At 41.0% G+C, this 17,933-nt stretch overlaps 1 protein-coding gene across 1 annotated transcript in view; it reads left to right on the top strand.

Annotated features, from left to right (window-relative positions):
* Nucleotides 1–4,252, top strand: part of LHFPL1 (LHFPL tetraspan subfamily member 1) — a 55,578-nt gene extending 51,326 nt beyond the window's left edge. Inside the window, exon 3 of the mRNA XM_062183041.1 lies at nt 4,071–4,252. Within this exon, the coding sequence (XP_062039025.1) occupies nt 4,071–4,252 (182 nt within the window). The remainder of the gene's footprint in view (nt 1–4,070) is intronic.
* Nucleotides 4,253–17,933: the final 13,681 nt, after the last annotated feature.

Below are 17,933 nucleotides of genomic sequence, written 5' to 3'. Positions count from 1 at the left end.
GATCCTTTGCTAACCTTTGTTCAGTCTCACCCAGTTATTTTTCCAAAGTCCACATCCCAAAAGCCCTTACAGGGAGCCCCAGTAGTGTATACCGACGGTTCTAAAACAGGAGTCGGTGCATATGTTGTTTCAGGATCTGTGCCAAAAACATTCCAATTCGCTACTAACTCCCCCCAGGTAACTGAACTTCTTATAGTTAACCAAGTCTTCTCTGATTTCCCCGGACCTGTCAATATTGTGTCTGATTCACGCTATGTGGTTAATTCTGTGTCTATCCTTGAGGCCGCAGGACTAGTCAATTCTTCATCCTCCGTAGCGACAGTTTTCCTCACCCTGCAAAAATCTATTTGGAATCGGTCTGCTCCTTTCTTTATTACTCATATTAGAGCTCATTCTTCCTTACCTGGACCCATGACCACAGGCAATGCTATAGCTGATCAAGCCACACGCCCCATTTGGATACTCCAATTTTCTTCCCCAGAAGAGCAGGCTATCCAGTTTCATTCAGAGTTCCATGTAAACGCAAAAACCCTTGCCGCCAAATTCGGTCTTTCTCGTGCTGCCGCTCGCGATATTGTTCGCCATTGTGCCGCATGCCCTACTTTAACCCCTGTGCCTTCGGTGGGGGTTAATCCCCGAGGATTACTACCAGGACATATCTGGCAGATGGATGTCACCCACATATCCGAGTTTGGGACCTTAAAGTATGTTCATGTGTCAGTTGACACCTGTTCCCAAGTAATTTTTGCTTCTCTGGAGACGGGTGAGCGTACCACCCATGTCATTAATCACTGCCTTGCTGCATGGGCAGCCTGGGGCAAACCAAAAACTTTAAAAACAGATAATGGTCCTGCATACACAAGTAAATCATTCCAAGATTTCTGCACCCGTATGCAGGTACAACATAAAACTGGAATCCCTTATAACCCTCAGGGACAGGCCATAATTGAAAGGGCTCATCGAACCCTCAAGGCTTTTCTCTTAAAACAAAAGGAGGGAATTGCCACGGGCAAAACCCCTCGAATGCGCCTCTCCCTTGCACTGTTTACTATAAACTTTTTGAATTTGACAGATCATTCTATGTCCCCCGCTGAGAGACACATGTTAAAGGAGCCATCTTCACGAGGCTATGTCCGTTGGAAAGATGTCCTCACGGGAAAGTGGTACGGCCCGGATCCGGTATTATGCTGGAACCGAGGCGCGGTCTGTGTCTTCCCACAGGAATCTGGAAGAGAACCTCTCTGGATACCGGAAAGATTGGTCAGAAAAACAGCCCCGCCGCCACAAGATACACCTCTATCACCTACGGACGACATCTCCCCCGAGATAACCGAGATTACCACGCTCTCACAGGACGACAAATTGCAACAAAACAACGAGACGTCCCTGTGTACTTCGCTGGGTGAGCTCCTTCATCAACAACAAGTTGGAGAGCGTCAGACATCAGTTCCGCGCGGCAGCGTATGCTGCTCTCCATCACCGTGATCCGGATGCATATGCCATGCTGGCTCGCATGACTTATGACCGGGTCCATACCAGCGATTAAAACCCTCGTCCCCCCATCCCTACTCACGCCTCACATATGGACAATGCCTCCATCAGGCACACACCTTCCTCGAGTTGTCTTGTTCCCCCTCTCATTCATTGGGCTGTATCACCCATCCCTGACGGGGAGCGAAAACTGGGTATGCGAGACCAAAGGTACTGCAGCAGGAGTCCACCCGGGGGTTCCGGGGGTCCTGGGAGAGCATATGCATATGCATGCAGGTTCAATTCCCAGCCTGCCCCAGCAAAAGGGAATAAAAACTGATCCCTAACGGAGACATCAGGGGTTGTGGCCAGGCCCTTGAAGTTCCGTAACTAACGGATCACAAGCACGCTGGGTATGCACCTCTACTCTCTGCCTAGTAAATATTCTCCCGGCCCTCATGAGCCAGGGCCGTCGGGGATGTGATTTGTGCAAAAACAAAAGGAGGGAGATGTAGGGAACCAGACCGGAGGAACCGTGCCCCTAAGATGGCGCCGACTCCCTGCTTCCGGGTTCTTCCTCATCTCAGGGAGTTCCCGCTCTTGCTCGCTCCTTCCCGCCTTAGATTTCCCGCTCTAGCTCGCTCCTTCCCGCCTTGCCACGAGATTGTCCTATCCCCGCGCTTCTAGCCTATCACCTGATTTGTGACGTGTATTGTGCATATAAACCCTTGCTACGCGGGTGTAAGGAAGTTCCTGCCCAGAAGAGATCGAAGCTGGATCTCCTGCTTGCCGAGCAATAAAGGAACCCCGTGCAAAGTGTTCGGTCTCTGTCTCTTGCTGGACGAGGACGGCGCCGAGCAGTTACCTGAGATTCAGGGCTTTCACAGTGCTGCTTCTGAGGGAGGACTTTGTCTTGGGTGAATCTCACTTGTGGGAAAGCATTTCTTTAGAGCTCCTCCCTCACAGAGCATCAGAGAATTCATAGCGGTGAAGGACTATCTGAATGTTAAGAGTGTGGAAGGACTTTCAGTGATCACTCATTCATCTCCCAGCACCTAAGAACTCACACTGGAGCTAAGCCCTACTAATGTAAGGACTGAAGAAAAGCTTTCCTTCAGAGTCTCACACCTCATCCAGCATCAGAGGACTCACACTGGGGAATGCCCATTTGTGTGCAGCAGATGTGGAAAGGCCCTCACCCAAAGCTCACATCTTATTGGGCATCACAATATGCACAGTAGGATGAAGTGGAAGAAGAAAAAGCATACCTCATAGTCTCAAGCCAGCTTGATCATACAGTATAGCATGCACAGGCCTGGTTATGATTCAGGACTCAGTGGGAAAGGGAAGCATTAAATGAGGAAATTCCCAAGACCAAAGGACAAAACAAAGAGACCACCCAGCCCATGAGGAGTAAATAAGAAAACTGGGGAATTATTAATACATTTATCAATAGGAGTAAAAGTTTTAATTTCTTAAGTTGTTATTTGTTTGCTCATACATTTGATGATTAAAAATGATATTACTGAAATTTGAAAATGCTAATAATTTTAAGAAGCCAGATACCAGGTAATCTGTGCCCTAATGATTATATCTGTGGTAAAATATTTATTGTGGATGGATAAGGACTAAAAAAGAATGAAGAGCTGCTCTGTGGTGTGGCAGGTGGGGCCACTGCCTGTGGTGCCAGCATCCCATATGGGCACTAGTTCAAGTCCCAGCTGCTCCACTTCTGATCCAGCTATCTGTTATAGCCTGGGAAAGCAGTGGGGGATGGCCCTGGTGCTTGGGCCCCTGTGCTCTTGGCTTCAGATCTGCGCAGCTCTGGTCATTGTGCCCCTCTGGGGAGTGAACCAGCGGATGGAAGACCTCTCTCTCTGCCTCTCTATGACTCTGCCTTTCAAATAAATAAATAAATAAATATTTTTTAAAAAGAAGAAAGATAAATAAAAATATATATTTTGGTATTAAAAAAACAAAACAAAACAAAATTCCAAAGTGAAACTACCCACATAGAGGCTTTGGCTTTCATTTCAATGTATATTTCTTCCATGGGTGTTAAAGGCTAAATTAGTGTGGACACATAGAAAGGAAGAAAAGAGTTGATTTTGACACTCAGATCTCATGATGATGCAAGATATGGTTCTTTAAAAGAAAGCCGTTCATTTATGCTAGTTCATCAGTATGATTAAAACTGTGGAGCTTTGCAGTCACTGTAAGCCAGGGCTCATACCCTGATTCTACCACATTCTAGTTGCAAGATTTTTCATAATTGACTCATGCCATTGTTGTCTCATCCTTTGTAAAACAGAGGTTTAATATTAATAGTACTCATTTCAGAGTTACCATGATAATTAGTGAGATATATGTGTAAATAACTTAGCATAATGCTTGACACCTGACCAAGTTGCTCTTGTATTGTCATTGGTATTGCCACTTTGTTACCACTCACACCAGCTGTTTCCTGTTCTCACTCTAAACATAACACCCCAAAGAGGATGTATGGAGACTAAACTTTTAGGGATCATTTTTATAGTTCATTATCCAAGAGACTGTATGAGAAGGCAATCTAACCCTCAGATCTGTCCCTGTTTCCACAGGTACCTGTCAGCTTGGCTGGGCATATTACTGTGCTGGAGGTGGAGCAGCTGCAGCCATGTTGATCTGCACCTGGCTCTCTTGCTTTGCGGGAAGAAATCCCAAGCCTGCTGTGTTGGTGGAGGGTGTCATGCGGAACACTAATTCTTATGCCATGGAGCTTGACCACTGCCTCAAATCTTGAGCTTTGAAAGAAGTTTGGAAAGGGTGGGGAAGTGGGAGGGAAAGAGGCCCTGAAAAGAGGTACTTAGACCAGTTGTCACTCACTTGCCAAGTAGGGCAGCCTAGTGTTTGCATGCTTTTTAATCTACTTGTTATTCATTGTCACTTTCCTTTAAGCCAGTGGGAGAGTGGCTATTTACAAAATTTATCTAGAACAATGAATCTTTTTAATGGTTATCCAACCAGTGAGTACCCACTAACTCCAGAGTCCTGAAGCCCTCCTTCATACAAAATAAAGACTAGATCCTGGAAGGTAACTATACAACCAAGCAGCTCTCAGAATTCTATAGCTCCTATCACTTAACCCAAAACTTAAAGTCTGGGTAAGAACAGTTGTGGAAGGAGGGAGAAGGAGACAGATAAGACTGGTTCCTACCATTCCATTCATATGAGCCTCCCCTTGATACATACTGTCATGCAGAAACATTCCTGGAGTACCACTGCTCAAAAGTTCGTGACTCTCATGTCTGTATTTTACCTCTTTCCCTTTTCACCTGTTTTTCTTCCTTTCCTAGTTGTGGAAAAATTTTGGCAGGGAGGGTGACTCCCAATGGGGAAAATATTAATCAAGGATGCTTGCATACAGTCTGAGGTCCCTTTCTCATTATACTTTCGAATATTCATAGGAATTCATTGTGTTTCCTGGTTAGGAGAATGACATCAAAATATAATAGTGATTATTCCCTAGTCCTTTATAGATACAGAAATGTGTTCAATGAAAGTTCTAAGAAAACAATTTGTAGGAACTCAATAAATATAGATTCACAGTGTTGATGACAAGAATATTCCTGCCAGGTTTTTATTGGATGTTCTACCAACAATTCATTTGTAAATTTTAATTTTTTATTTTCATAGCTCATTCTTTTTAAAAATATTTATTTATTTATTTGAAAGTCAGAGTTACACAGAGAGAGGAGAGGCAGAGAGAGAGAGAGAGAGAGCGTGAGCAAGCGAGCCCACAATAGCTGGTATTGGGCCAGGCTGATGGCAGGAGCCAGGAACTGGATCCAGGTCTCCCATATGAGTAGCAGGAACCCAAACACTTGCCCCTTCTTCTGCTGCCTTCCCAGGTGCACTAGCAGGAAGCTGGGTTGAAGTTCACTATGGCTACCTAGAACTATTTCTTGAACATCTTACTATATGCCACATTCTGTGCTAAGTACTAGGAATAAAAGGATGAAGTTTCTCATCTTAAGGGGGATAGTGGTGAGGTATTTGTTAATACATTTGTTAGATATGTCAATAAATAATTACCAGTTTATTAAATGTAAGGAAAGGGAAAAGAGAGAAGCGAAGGATCACAAAGGGGCCATTAAGCCATTTGAGGGTGAAATGGTTCATGATAACGCTTCCTAGAAAATATGATATCTAACACGGGTCTGAGAGATTAATAGAAGGAGTTAAATCAGCAAGGATAAAGTGTGCCATAGAGAAGGAGGAGTGCAATAAAGGCATGCAGACAGCGTAAGGAAGTTAAACAGATAGAAGAAAGGAAGTGGTAGCCAGATTATGCAGGACCTTCCATCCCAGGACAAGGAGTTTGGATTTTATCCTAAGGGGAGTGGACATTGTAAGGGAAGTCATCTGACTATAATTTTTTTTCAAAGCCCAGTTTGGTAAAGTGAGGAACATGAAAGAGAATAGCGAGAGACTACAGACATTTTGATAATCTAGATGGAAAAGGATCAAGTTCTGAACTCAGATACTGACTCTGTGGCTGAAGTACACGGAAAAATTTGAGAGAAGATATTTAGGAAGTGAATTCCACAGGATTTAATGTTTAATGGATATGTGTAGGTAAAGGCAAGTGGAAATTGTGGGATGATCACACTGATGTGTGAGTGGTTCCTATCACCAAGATTTGGAATACAAGAGCAAGAACAGATAGGGTGGGCCAGCATTGTGGCACAGCAGGTTAAGCCATTTCCTCAGACACCTGAATCCCAAATGAGCGCCAATTCGAGTTCTGGCTGCTCCATTTCTGATCCAGCTCCCTGCCAATGAACCTGATGAAGCAGTAGAAGATGGCCCAACTACTTGGTACTCTGACACCCATGTGGAAGATCTAGATGGAGCTGTAGCTCCCAGCTTGGTTCTGACCTAGCTTTGACTATTGTGACTGTGTTCACTCCATTTGGGGAATGAACTAGCAGCTGGAAGATCTCTCTCTCTCTTTCTCTCTCTCTCTGTGTGTGTGTGTGTGTGTAACTTTGCCTTTCATAAGCAAAGTAAATCTTAAAAAATAAGAACAGATGGTAGGGAACTGGTGATGGGACTGATGAAAAAAAAAAAAAAACAACCTGGTGTTAAATTGGAAATGGCATAGAAAATTAATTAATTTTTTAAAAAAAATATTATGTAGGATCTCTGTCTTTAATGTGCTGTACACTGTTATTTAATGCTATAACTAGTACTCCAACAGTATTTTTTTTCACTTTGTGTTGCTATATGGGGGCAAACTGTTGAAATCATTACCTAATATATACTAAACTGATCTTCTGTATATAAAGAGAATTGAAAATGAATCATGATGTGATTGGAAGGGGAGAGGGAGCGGGAAAGGGGAGGGTTGTGGGTGGGAGGGAAGTTTTGGGAGGGGGAAGCCATTGTAACCCATAAGCTGTACTTTGGAAATTTATATTCATTAAATAAAAGTTTAATAATAATAATAAAAAAGTATCATTTCACTCATAGAACTGGATAAAATGTTTAGAATTATGGAAAGTTGGCAAGTTGAACAGACATCATGGGAAGGAAACATTATAATTGGGTTTGAAGCATTGCCTTTCTCTAAAAAAAGATGGAGCCAGTTAGAACTTAATTTTCATAGCATTACATAGACACAATAATACACCTTTAATTAGGGAGAGCCTAATGCATGGAGAATATGTCAAATATGTGGGAAAAGCAGATTCCTGAGTTCAGAGAAGGAAATTGAACTGTATTATCTCTTTTCTCAGGCTAAGCAACCTTCTGGAAATCTGCAGGATAGAATTTGTAGAAGTCAGAAGTTTAAAGTCAAAGTCCTGGCAAGAAACATGTGGTTAATTAGTGTGTTCTCTGTTTTTTCAAGAGGTATTCAGAAAGTTTATGAAAAATGTGTAGTATGAGAAAACTGCATGGATTTCAAAATTTTAGCACCAAAACAAACATAAATTTTAAATCAATTTCCATGAACTTTTTGAAGTCCTTCCATATAATGAAATATCTGAGGCAGTACTTACAAGCAAAAGAGTTTTATTTAGCTCACAATTCTGGAGGTTTGAGGACATGGCAACAAGCATCAGCTTGACTCTGGTGAGGACCTCATAGCAGATGGTATCACAATGGGCATGTGTGAGAGAGGGAGAGATCACATGGTGACAGAGTCAGCCAGAACAACGGGAGGGGTCAATTTTCTAACCTCTAACTAGGCTCTGTCTATTTTTAAAGTTTTATTTATTTTTATTTCATTTGGAAGGCAGAGAGAGAGAGAGGGAGAGATTCCCCCATCCACTGGTTTACTTCCGAAATGCTCCCAACAGCCAGGGCTGGGCCAGGCTGAAGTCAGGAGTTTGGAACTCAATCTGGATCTCTTATGAGGATGACAGTGACTCAAGTACTTGAACCATCATATGCTCCACCTCTTACAGATTCCATTGCTCTCTCATTGTCACACTGGGGACCAAGCTTCAAATACAAGAACTCTTGGGGAATCCATTAAAATCATATCCAAACCGTAGTAAATGATATATTCAAGTTTGATGAAGAGGAGCTTGATGAAAGAATCATTTGTAGTAGCGTGTGTGGGATTAAGGGAACCTACAAACATATGTAAGGCATAGAAAGATTATGAACAGTGGGAGATATTATATGCCATAAAACTGGAGGGGCAATGGCAAAGAAAGGTGCTACTAGAACCTAGCAAGAATTGCACCTGTGCAAGAGGGGCTGCCTGACACAGCTTGGTCTTTAGGTAGCATAGTGTACTCTCTGCCCAAGTGCAACACAGTAAGGAAGGAGTAAGAAGAATAAATGCATCCTACTCTTCCTGTTCTCTCATTTACTACCAGTGCCCACCATCAATGAGAACCAGCCAAACACCAGCTGGCAAGGAAGCCTGATGCTAAAGTCCATTGAGGTCAGCCTCCTTTGGTACAGAACACATGGCAGAGAAAGGCAGAGAATAAGGGTTAGGAGTGTGAAGGGTAGATGAAAGGTAACAGTTTGTGAGTGATCTTAGCTCCTGATGTTACCATTGTTTTCTTCACTCCTGTATAGGAAGTACATGCTTTACTGCCCTCCATGTCCCAGATTTGGAAACATGCTATGAAGTAGTTGGACTCTACAGAGGAATGGAGAAGGAGGGGTTAATCTGAAAGAACCATTTAAAATGGCTGTCCACTTCCAGGAATTAGTTGTAGGTAAGTTAGTCAGAATGTTTCTTCCTCTTCTCTAGGAAAAGGGATAAAGGGAATCAGATTTGAAAGAGTTGTTATTTTTTTTCCAAACAGGCCTTCAGAGGCCTATATTCAAAGATCTGAATTTAAATTTGAATTTAAATTCTTACCTATGTCTGATTTCTTTTCCTGCCAAGCCTGTGTTTGCATAGATATCAGACTAGCCTAGTTTTTCCCCATGGTCTGGAGCAGACTCTTGGAAGTAAAGTTGGCCTCTCCTGGCTGCTGCTGTACAGAGAAAAAGGAGAGCCCAGTCATCTGGGGGGGGGGGGCCAATGAGTGAGGTTGATGACCTTGGAGTCTCAGAAGTTTGTACTATGCAGGCCTGGCTCCCTGGTATACTCTGTACCTGTGCATGCAGACCAAGTGTATAACCTTGAGTCCCATCTGACCCTGGAACCACTCCAATTGTGAGGAGGGAGGTGAAGTGGGAAGCTATTCATCTAGGCTAACTCACAGTTAATTGACTATTTCTTATAAGCTCATTGGGCAAGACATTCCTTTCTGAGAAAGAATGTCAGATGGGCAACAACTTCCCAACTAGTAGGTCTTTGTGTCTGGAAGATTAAATTTGTACACCTGGGATGACAAGCATTAAGTACTTAAGTCTGTGTCTCTGACGTCACTTATCATCATCCCTACTCCCTGGGAAAAAACTGCCTCCACTCATAATTGCTGGTGACTCCCAGGCAGTGTGTTCCGGAAAGGTTCTGGTCTCTGGGAAAGGGAATTCTGTCTTTTTCAAGGGTAGGAGGCAATTTTAGGTATTGGCTGGACGAGGGTAAACTCTAGGAGGATGAAGGAACAGGGAAGCTTCTGGGCAGAGGCGCTTTAGGAACTGTCACAGGAGCCACACAAAAAGGAGGGACAGCCCTTTGACAATGATGGGGATGCTTTCATTAGCATCTGTTAGTCTCTGTCTGCAGACATACAAATAAGGCGAGGTTTCAGGATTGCATTTGGTCCCAAGGAAGCCTAGTGATGGGGAAAAATGGAGGTTTCAAGAAATCTAATAGTGAAAATATTTTATAAAAGATGGAAGGCATTCTACTTGGTGGCTTGAGGGGCAAGGTGTGCTATTTCTAGAACTCACAATCAATCTCCAGTCAGGGCTGGTGAAGCTTTCTCAATAGACAGGAAGCAGGGCATCTTCTGAAATGCCATTGCTGCTGCTCCATGTCCTTGGTTTCTGAGCTTTTTCAGAGCTGGAGGGGGAGCTGGAGTTGAAGGATATTTATCACTCGCCTATCCCCTAGATGGCGAGAGATGCATTTTTGGCTTCAATTTTCTTTTAGCCTACTTATGAAATTAGGTTCTCCCAGGGTTGATTTCTTTTCTAAATTCATTGAACCCCCCACTGAGTCCTTAAAGCTAATAGCTAATAAATAGTTGCTATGTGTGCACAACAAATGATTTAGATTTTCACTATACAGAGCTGCTGATAAGTGAGGAGTCAGGAGTAGGGGGAGACTGAATGTTTTGTTTTGACTGCAGTCTTGAATCCTGTTCCTTCCTCTCCATTCAGGAGGACCCTGGAAATAGTACTTGGGAGAGAGAGGGCATTGAGGCCAGCCAGCATCCAGGAGGGCAGCACCCTGATGTTGGCTCCCTTTCATGTAGTGTCTCTGCTTTCTCAAAGAGATAGTAGCAACCACAGATGGGAAACCAAATTGGAAGAAAGTTCAGGGGGAAGATCAAAGGGCAAACAAAGAAGTAAACATCAAAATTACCTTAAACAAACAGTACTTCCTCCCACTGCAGCCTATAAGGATCTCATTTGGTACACATTGATGTTCTTTCCAAGGTATCTGTTTATATCTTCTGTGCTGAAATATTGCCTTCCCAGGAAACATGGCGAAGTGAACATACTCCCAGCTTTGGAGTCAGACAGATCACAATTGAATCCCAGGTCAAACATTTCTCAGCTGTGTATCCTCAGGCAAGTTGCTTAATTCCTCTGGTTTACTGAACTTTCCAAGACAACATCTATTGTTGGCCTCTACAGCCCCTGGCAGCTATAGAAGGTATTAGTCATCCCATGGCCCCATTAGTTTCAATTTACATTCATTACCAACCTTACTCTAACACAGTGATTTTTAATCTAGGTCACATTAGAATCTGCTCATTTTTATTTTGAATGTCAATGCCTTTGTCCCAAGTTCAACAGAGTCAGCATCACTGACAGCCATTGGACTATACCACCCCATCTTCGTTTTTGCTCTCATCTGCTAAACTCCTAGTCATCCCTTATTCATTGAGGACTTTAGCACTTGGCCCATTTTCTTCTTTTCCATTCCATTCTGATTTCTATCATCATTCAAACTTCAACATCCATGTAAACCACTCAAGCAACTTCTTGGCCCTAAGTGTTTTTTTTTTTTTTTACTTCCTTGCCTCCAATCACATTTTCCCTTCACCCAACTTCTGCCACTCCCACTCTTGACATCACCAATAAACACCACCACCAAAATTTTGATATCAAGTCTCATTCCTAACCAACACACCTTATCCCTTCAGTTCATGTTCGCTGTTAACCCCACTTTACCAACTTTTTGATCCCATCCTACCTACCCAATGTAGAGTTCATAGCTTATCATTTTAATCACCTATTGAATAAATGTTCCATTCTTTTGTGTCCTACTTAACTGCATCTTTGTTTGTTCAACAAACTCCTAATCCTTGTTACATTTGATAATGTGCCTGCTCTGTGTTTTAAACAAGTTCCTAACCATTGACAGAGAATAGCAATAGCTATTCTCGTACCTTTTCTCTGACTATACGCACTCTCAGTGAGTTCTATACCCTTGCTATTCAAAGTGTAGACTATGGTCTAAAAGTGTCAGCATCACATGAGTGCATTAAACATTTTGATTCTTGGACTCCACTCCAAGATTCTGCTGATTCAGAACTTGCAATGCAATAAGATCATCAGGAAATTTATTTACATTAAAGTTTGAAAGGCCCTGATATATACCAATGGTTTTCAGCTCTGATTACAAACCCGGATCAGTTGAAGAGCTGAAACTCTGATAATGCCAATGCTCATTTTCAGAGGTTCTAATTAAATTTGTCTAAGTTAGGGCCTGGACATACATAAATTTAATGTACTATGTAGTTTTAATGGGCAGCCAGCCCCTGATGAGTCCTAAATTAGTATCTCCAGTCCAAACTTCTTTGAACTCCAGGATCAGATGCCCAACTATCTATTCCACATCTCTTTTTAGATGTCTAGTAGCCTTGAAAAATTGTACATATCCACAACTAAGATCTAAATCTTCCCTAAACCTGTTCCTTGTAACCTGTTCCTTAGTAATCTTATGGAGTAAATGGCACTGTGCTTACTTGTTTGTCCTCCTATCTCCTTAGATGGTCCTTCTCATCCTATTCTGGCTCCTCTGACTCTGTTCAACATCCTAACATTGAAATATTACTGGGCACATTGCTCCATTTGATATACAGACTCTCCCCAGGTGATCTCTTCTACATGTTGATGATACTCTAATTTGAGCATAATGAGGTTGCTCAAACTTAACCTGTACCAAAGGAAATTACTAGTTTTCTCTTTCCTTCCTCCAACTAGCTGTTCCTGCCAAAAAACTGAGAGTAATTTCTGATGTCTTTAATTCTCTAGGCTTCTACTTTCAATCCATGTGCAAGCCCTATCAGTTCTACTTTCAAAGTATTTTCTTATCTGGCTGCTTCCCTTATCTCTATTACTACCACCTTAAGATGTTAATGATAAAAAATAAGTCTTCGGAATGAAAGAGAAGCACTCAACACTGTTAATGGGTATCTATCAAACCTTTAGCACACATAATACTAAATAGCACAACTTTAGAAACCTTCTAACTTAAGTTAGAAAAAAAAAAAAAGAAAAGGTTCCAATCTGAAAGGACAGACCAAATCACAAGGTACCTAAGACTAAATCTTACAAAAGATGCAGAGAAAGTTACAAAACATTATTGAAGAACATGGAAAAATAAAAAACAAAGATAAATGATTTCATAAAAAGAAGACTTGATATCTTAAAATCTGTCAGTTTTGTGCAAATTAACTTGTAAATTCAATGTAGTACCACAAATCTGTTATCTTTTTTTAGTGTAACTTTACATGCTGGTCTTCATGTCTGTATTAAGATTCAAGACTTAATGTAAAGCTATTATGATGAACAACTGTGATATTGATATGGGGATAAACAAATAAATGACTAGAACAGAATTGACAATTGAGAATCGGACCCATAATTCTAAAGAAACTAGATATATGACAGCAATATCATTATAAATTATAAACTACAGGATTTATAAATTGTACTTGGAATAGATTGTTTATTTGAAAAATAAAATTATATTGCACTTGTAAAAATCTCAGTTTTGGATGGATTAATGACCTAAATGTGAAAAAAATGAACTTTTAATTTTTAAAATTTTTATTAATATAAAGGGAACAGATTTCATGTACTTCATAGATACAATCCTTCTCTGCCTTCCTCCTCAATCCCTCCACCTTCCTTCTTTACATTTTATTCCTTTAGGTTTTTTAATAACATAATTTCAGTTTACTTCATAATCACAGACTTAATGTTCCACTAATCATAATGTTCAACAAGTAAAAATTAGAAAGGCCATTGTTCCACAGGAATATAGACAAGGACTATAAACAATAATGAGACCATAAGCTGTGACTCTCATTTGTACGCATTGTCTTTGAAAGATAATATAAGAAAGTATTTTAGATGATTTTTTAACATTATTCTTTTTTTTAACTTTTATTTAATAAATATAAATTTCCTAAGTACAACGTATGTATTATAGCGGCTTTTTCCCCCCATAACCACCCTCCTACCCGCAACCATCCCATCTCCCATTCCCTCTCCCATCCCATTCTTCATCAAGATTCATTTTCAATTATCTTTATATATAGAAGATAAATTTAGTATATACTAAGTAAAGATTTCAACAGTTTGCACCCACCCAGACACACAAAGTATAAAGTACTGTTTGAGTACTAGTTATACCATTAATTCACATAGTATAACACATTAAGGACAGAGATTATTTTGACTTTTATTTGAGAGGTAGAGAATGAGAGAGTGAGAGAGAGTATCTTTCATCCACTGGTTCATTTCCTAAATACTACAATAGCCAGGGCTGGGCCAGGCTGAAGCCAGGAGATAGCAAGTCAATCTGAAACTTCCACGTAGGTGGCAAGAACTCAAGTACTTGAGCCATCACCTGATGCCTCCCAAGGTGTGCTTAAACAGGAAGCTGGATTTGCAGTGTAGCAGCAGGTACTGGAACTGGCACTCTGATATGGGACATGCATGTTCCAAGCAGCAGCTTAACAACTATGGCAAACACTTAACCCAAATATAGGAAAATGGTTCTATGACTTCAGGGTAGAAAACAATTTCTAAAAAAGGCACTGAGGAAAAGTTGTAAATCAAAAGAATGATATGCTTGACTACATTAAAATTTAAAATCTTCTGAAAACATTTGATTGACTTTTCTGGTCCCATTGTGTTGGATCTGGTCATGTGATTAATTCTGGCCAGTGGGTTGTGAGGAGCAGTAATAGGTGCCACTTCCAAGCTGGAGTTTTAGTATTTGTTAGTAAGAGAACTTCCAGAAGTTGCATTTCTCTCCTCAGTGGCTACAGGCACTATTCTAATTGAAGACAACCTGGGCCTGCAGTAAGGTTGCTAAAAAACAGCACTACCAGCAAACCAGTGATGTACTTGTGGTCAAAAACTGTATATTTGCTAATGTTTTACTCTCATCAATGAACACTATCATAAGCACAAAAAAGGGAAAGCCCCAGCCAGGGAGCAGATATTTGTAAATTATGACTAACACAAGATTAATGTATAGAATATTTAAATAACTACACATCAGCAAGGAATACATAAATAACTCAATACAAATTAACACAGGTAAAATATATAATCGAATAAGTCACTGAAGAGAAAACTCAATAGGATGTTAACTTCCAAGAACTAAGAGAAATACAAATTAAAGCAATAATAAGATATAATTTCATGTCTTTTAGTTTAGTAAAAATATACAAGTTCTATTATAGCAACTGTTGATGATAAATGGGAACTATTATTACTGCTGGTTGAAATAAAAATTGGTCCAAACTCTATAGAATAATTTCTAAATATTTAGTAAAGCGAAGGTCTAGATATACACTTAGACTCAGCAATTTTACCTTCATGAATATACTGTGCAGAAGCTAGTATAACAGGTGTGTAAGAAAAGCAATGATGACTGTCAATGTCATTGATGTCTGGAACAGAAAACATAGATAGCTATCAGTAGGGAAATAGAAAAATAACTTTTTTTTTCTTTTTTTTTAAACTTTTATTTAGTGAATATAAATTTCCAAAGTACAGCTAATGGATTACAATGGCTTCCCCCCCCCCACCATGACTTCCCTCCCACTTGCAAACCTCCCCTTTCCCGCTCCCTCTCCCCCCTTCCATTCACATCAAGATTCATTTTCAATTCTCTTTATATACAGAAGATCAGTTTAGTATATATTAAGTAAAGATTTCAACAGTTTGCCCTCACATAGCAACACAAAGTGAAAAATCCTGTTGGAGTACTAGTTATAGCATTAAATCACAATGTACAGCACATTAAGGATAGAGATCCTACATGATATTTTTTAAAAATTGATTAATTTTCGGCCGGCGCCGCGGCTCACTAGGCTAATCCTCCGCCTTGCGGCGCAGGCACACCGGGTTCTAGTCCCGGTCGGGGCACCGATCCTGTCCCGGTTGCCCCTCTTCCAGGCCAGCTCTCTGCTGTGGCTAGGGAGTGCAGTGGAGGATGGCCCAAGTCCTTGGGTCCTGCACCCCATGGGAGACCAGGATAAGCACCTGGCTCCTGCCATCGGAACAGCGCGGTGCGCCGGCCGCAGCGCGCTACTGCGGCGGCCATTGGAGGGTGAACCAACGGCAAAAGGAAGACCTTTCTCTCTGTCTCTCTCTCTCACTGTCCACTCTGCCTGTCAAAAAAAAATTGATTAATTTTCTATGAAATGTCCAATTAAAACCAAGTTTTTTTCATTTTCAATTATCTTTATATACAGGAGATCGATTCAGTATATACTAAGTAAAGATTTCATCAGTTTGCACCCACACAGAAACACAAAGTGTAAAATACTGTTTCAGTACTAGTTATAGCATTACTTCACATTGGACAACACATTAAGGACAGATTCCACATGAGACGTAAGTACACAGTGACTCCTGTTGCTGACTTAACAATTTGACACTCTTGTTTATGGCGTCAGTAATCTCCCTAGGCTCTAGTCATGAGTTGCCAAGGCTATGGAAGCCTTTAGGGTTCGCTGACTTCGATCTTATTCAGATAGGGTCATAGTCAAAGTGGAAGTTCTCTCCTCCCTTCAGAGAAAGGTACCTCCTTCTTTGATGGCCCCGTTCTTTCCACTGGGATCTCACTCGCAGAGATCTTTCATTTAGGTCCTTTTTTTTCCAGAATGTCTTGGCTTTCTATGCCTAAAATACTCTCATGGGCTCTTCAGCCAGATCCGAATGCCTTGAGGGCTGATTCTGAGGCCAGAGTGCTATTTAGGACATCTGCCAGTCTATGAGTCTGCTGTGTATCCCGCTTCCCATGTTGGATCGTTCTTTCCCTTTTTGATTCTATCAGTTAGTATTCGCAGACACTAGTCTTGTTTGTGTGATCCCTTTGACTCTTAGACCTATCAGTGTGATCAATTGTGAACTGAAATTGATCACTTGGACTAGTGAGATGGCATCGGTACATGCCCCCTTGATGGGATTGTATTGGAATCCCCTGGCATGTTTCTAACTCTACCGTTTGGGGCAAGTCCGACTGAGCATGACCCATATTGTACATCTCCTCCCTCTCTAGAAAAAGAAATTTGATATATTTATTCAACGAAGTTAAACTTAATGACTTAGAGTCTCATGTGTAAATACATCTAAAATCATAATGTTGAGTGAATGATAAAGTTGAGGAATGACTTCAAGGTGTGCCTCTCACATAAATGTCTGAAATCATCTGTAAACAATACTACCTAATTTTATAGATTAGATTTTTGTTCAGCAAGTCTTCATGCTTTCTCCCACCACCTCTATTGGAGGAGTATAATTGCCCAGTTCACTGAAGGCTTGGTTATGTGATTTACGTTGTCCAGTAGAAAATGCAAATAGAACTGATGTTGTGAAAGTTCTAAGCCATTGCCTCAACAGATTTAATATTTTCAGTTTTTTCCTCTGGGAACTTCTGACCTCCACAATCAGAAGCAGATGTCCCCTGAAACTATTCCTTTAGTCTCAGCCTCAGAATGAAAGTATATGGAGAAATGCTGCCCTGAGCTGTAAGCATGAGAATAATTGCTTGTTTATGAGCTTATGTTTGATCAAAAACTAAATGATGTATATAAGTTTGTGTGTGTGTGTGTGTGTATGACATTTGTGTGAATGCAATAAAAATAAATAGCAAATAGTGAATTCAGGGGAATGGCTAGTTTTGAGGGAAGAAACAAAGAATCCTCATCTTTTATTCTATTTTTCTGCATAGCATATGTTTATTATTTCCTCCTCCCACTACAATGTGAAAAAGCAGGCAACATGCCTTATTTGCCAACTTCTGTGGCTCCAGTATCAAATAAACTGCATAAGAACAGAGTGTACATTCAGTAAGCACTTGTTGAAAGGATGAGACTTTTTGCTCATCTGTAAATAAGGACAATAGTAATGGTCTTGCAGGGATATACTGAGGGTTAAACAAGAATATGCCTGCAAGCATGCATGGTGTTGAACATTGTACCTAGGCACTCAATTATGTCAGTCTTTGCTATATTATGAGCATGATTTGGCTCCCTAACTCATGTTTTTATAAGATTTTATTTACTTATTTATTTGAGATGTATAGTTACAGACAGTGAGGGAGAGACAGAGAGAAAGTCTTCCTTCGGCCGGTTCACTCCCCAAATGGCTGCAATGGCCAGAGCTGGGCCAATCTGAAGCCAGGAGCCAGGAACCAGGAGTTTTTCTGGGTCTCCCACGTGGGTGCAGGGGCCCAAGAGCTTGGGCCATCCCCTATTGCTTTCCCAGGCCAAAGTAGAGAGCTAGATCAGAAGAGGAGTAGCTGGGACTAGAACCAGTGCCCGTATGGGATGTCAGCACTACAGGCAGATGATTAACCA

Source organism: Lepus europaeus, chromosome X, assembly GCF_033115175.1.
Source record: "Lepus europaeus isolate LE1 chromosome X, mLepTim1.pri, whole genome shotgun sequence".
NCBI lineage: Eukaryota > Metazoa > Chordata > Mammalia > Lagomorpha > Leporidae > Lepus > Lepus europaeus.
Note: the sequence above shows the minus strand (reverse complement) of the source record. Positions and strands in the feature narration are given on the sequence as shown.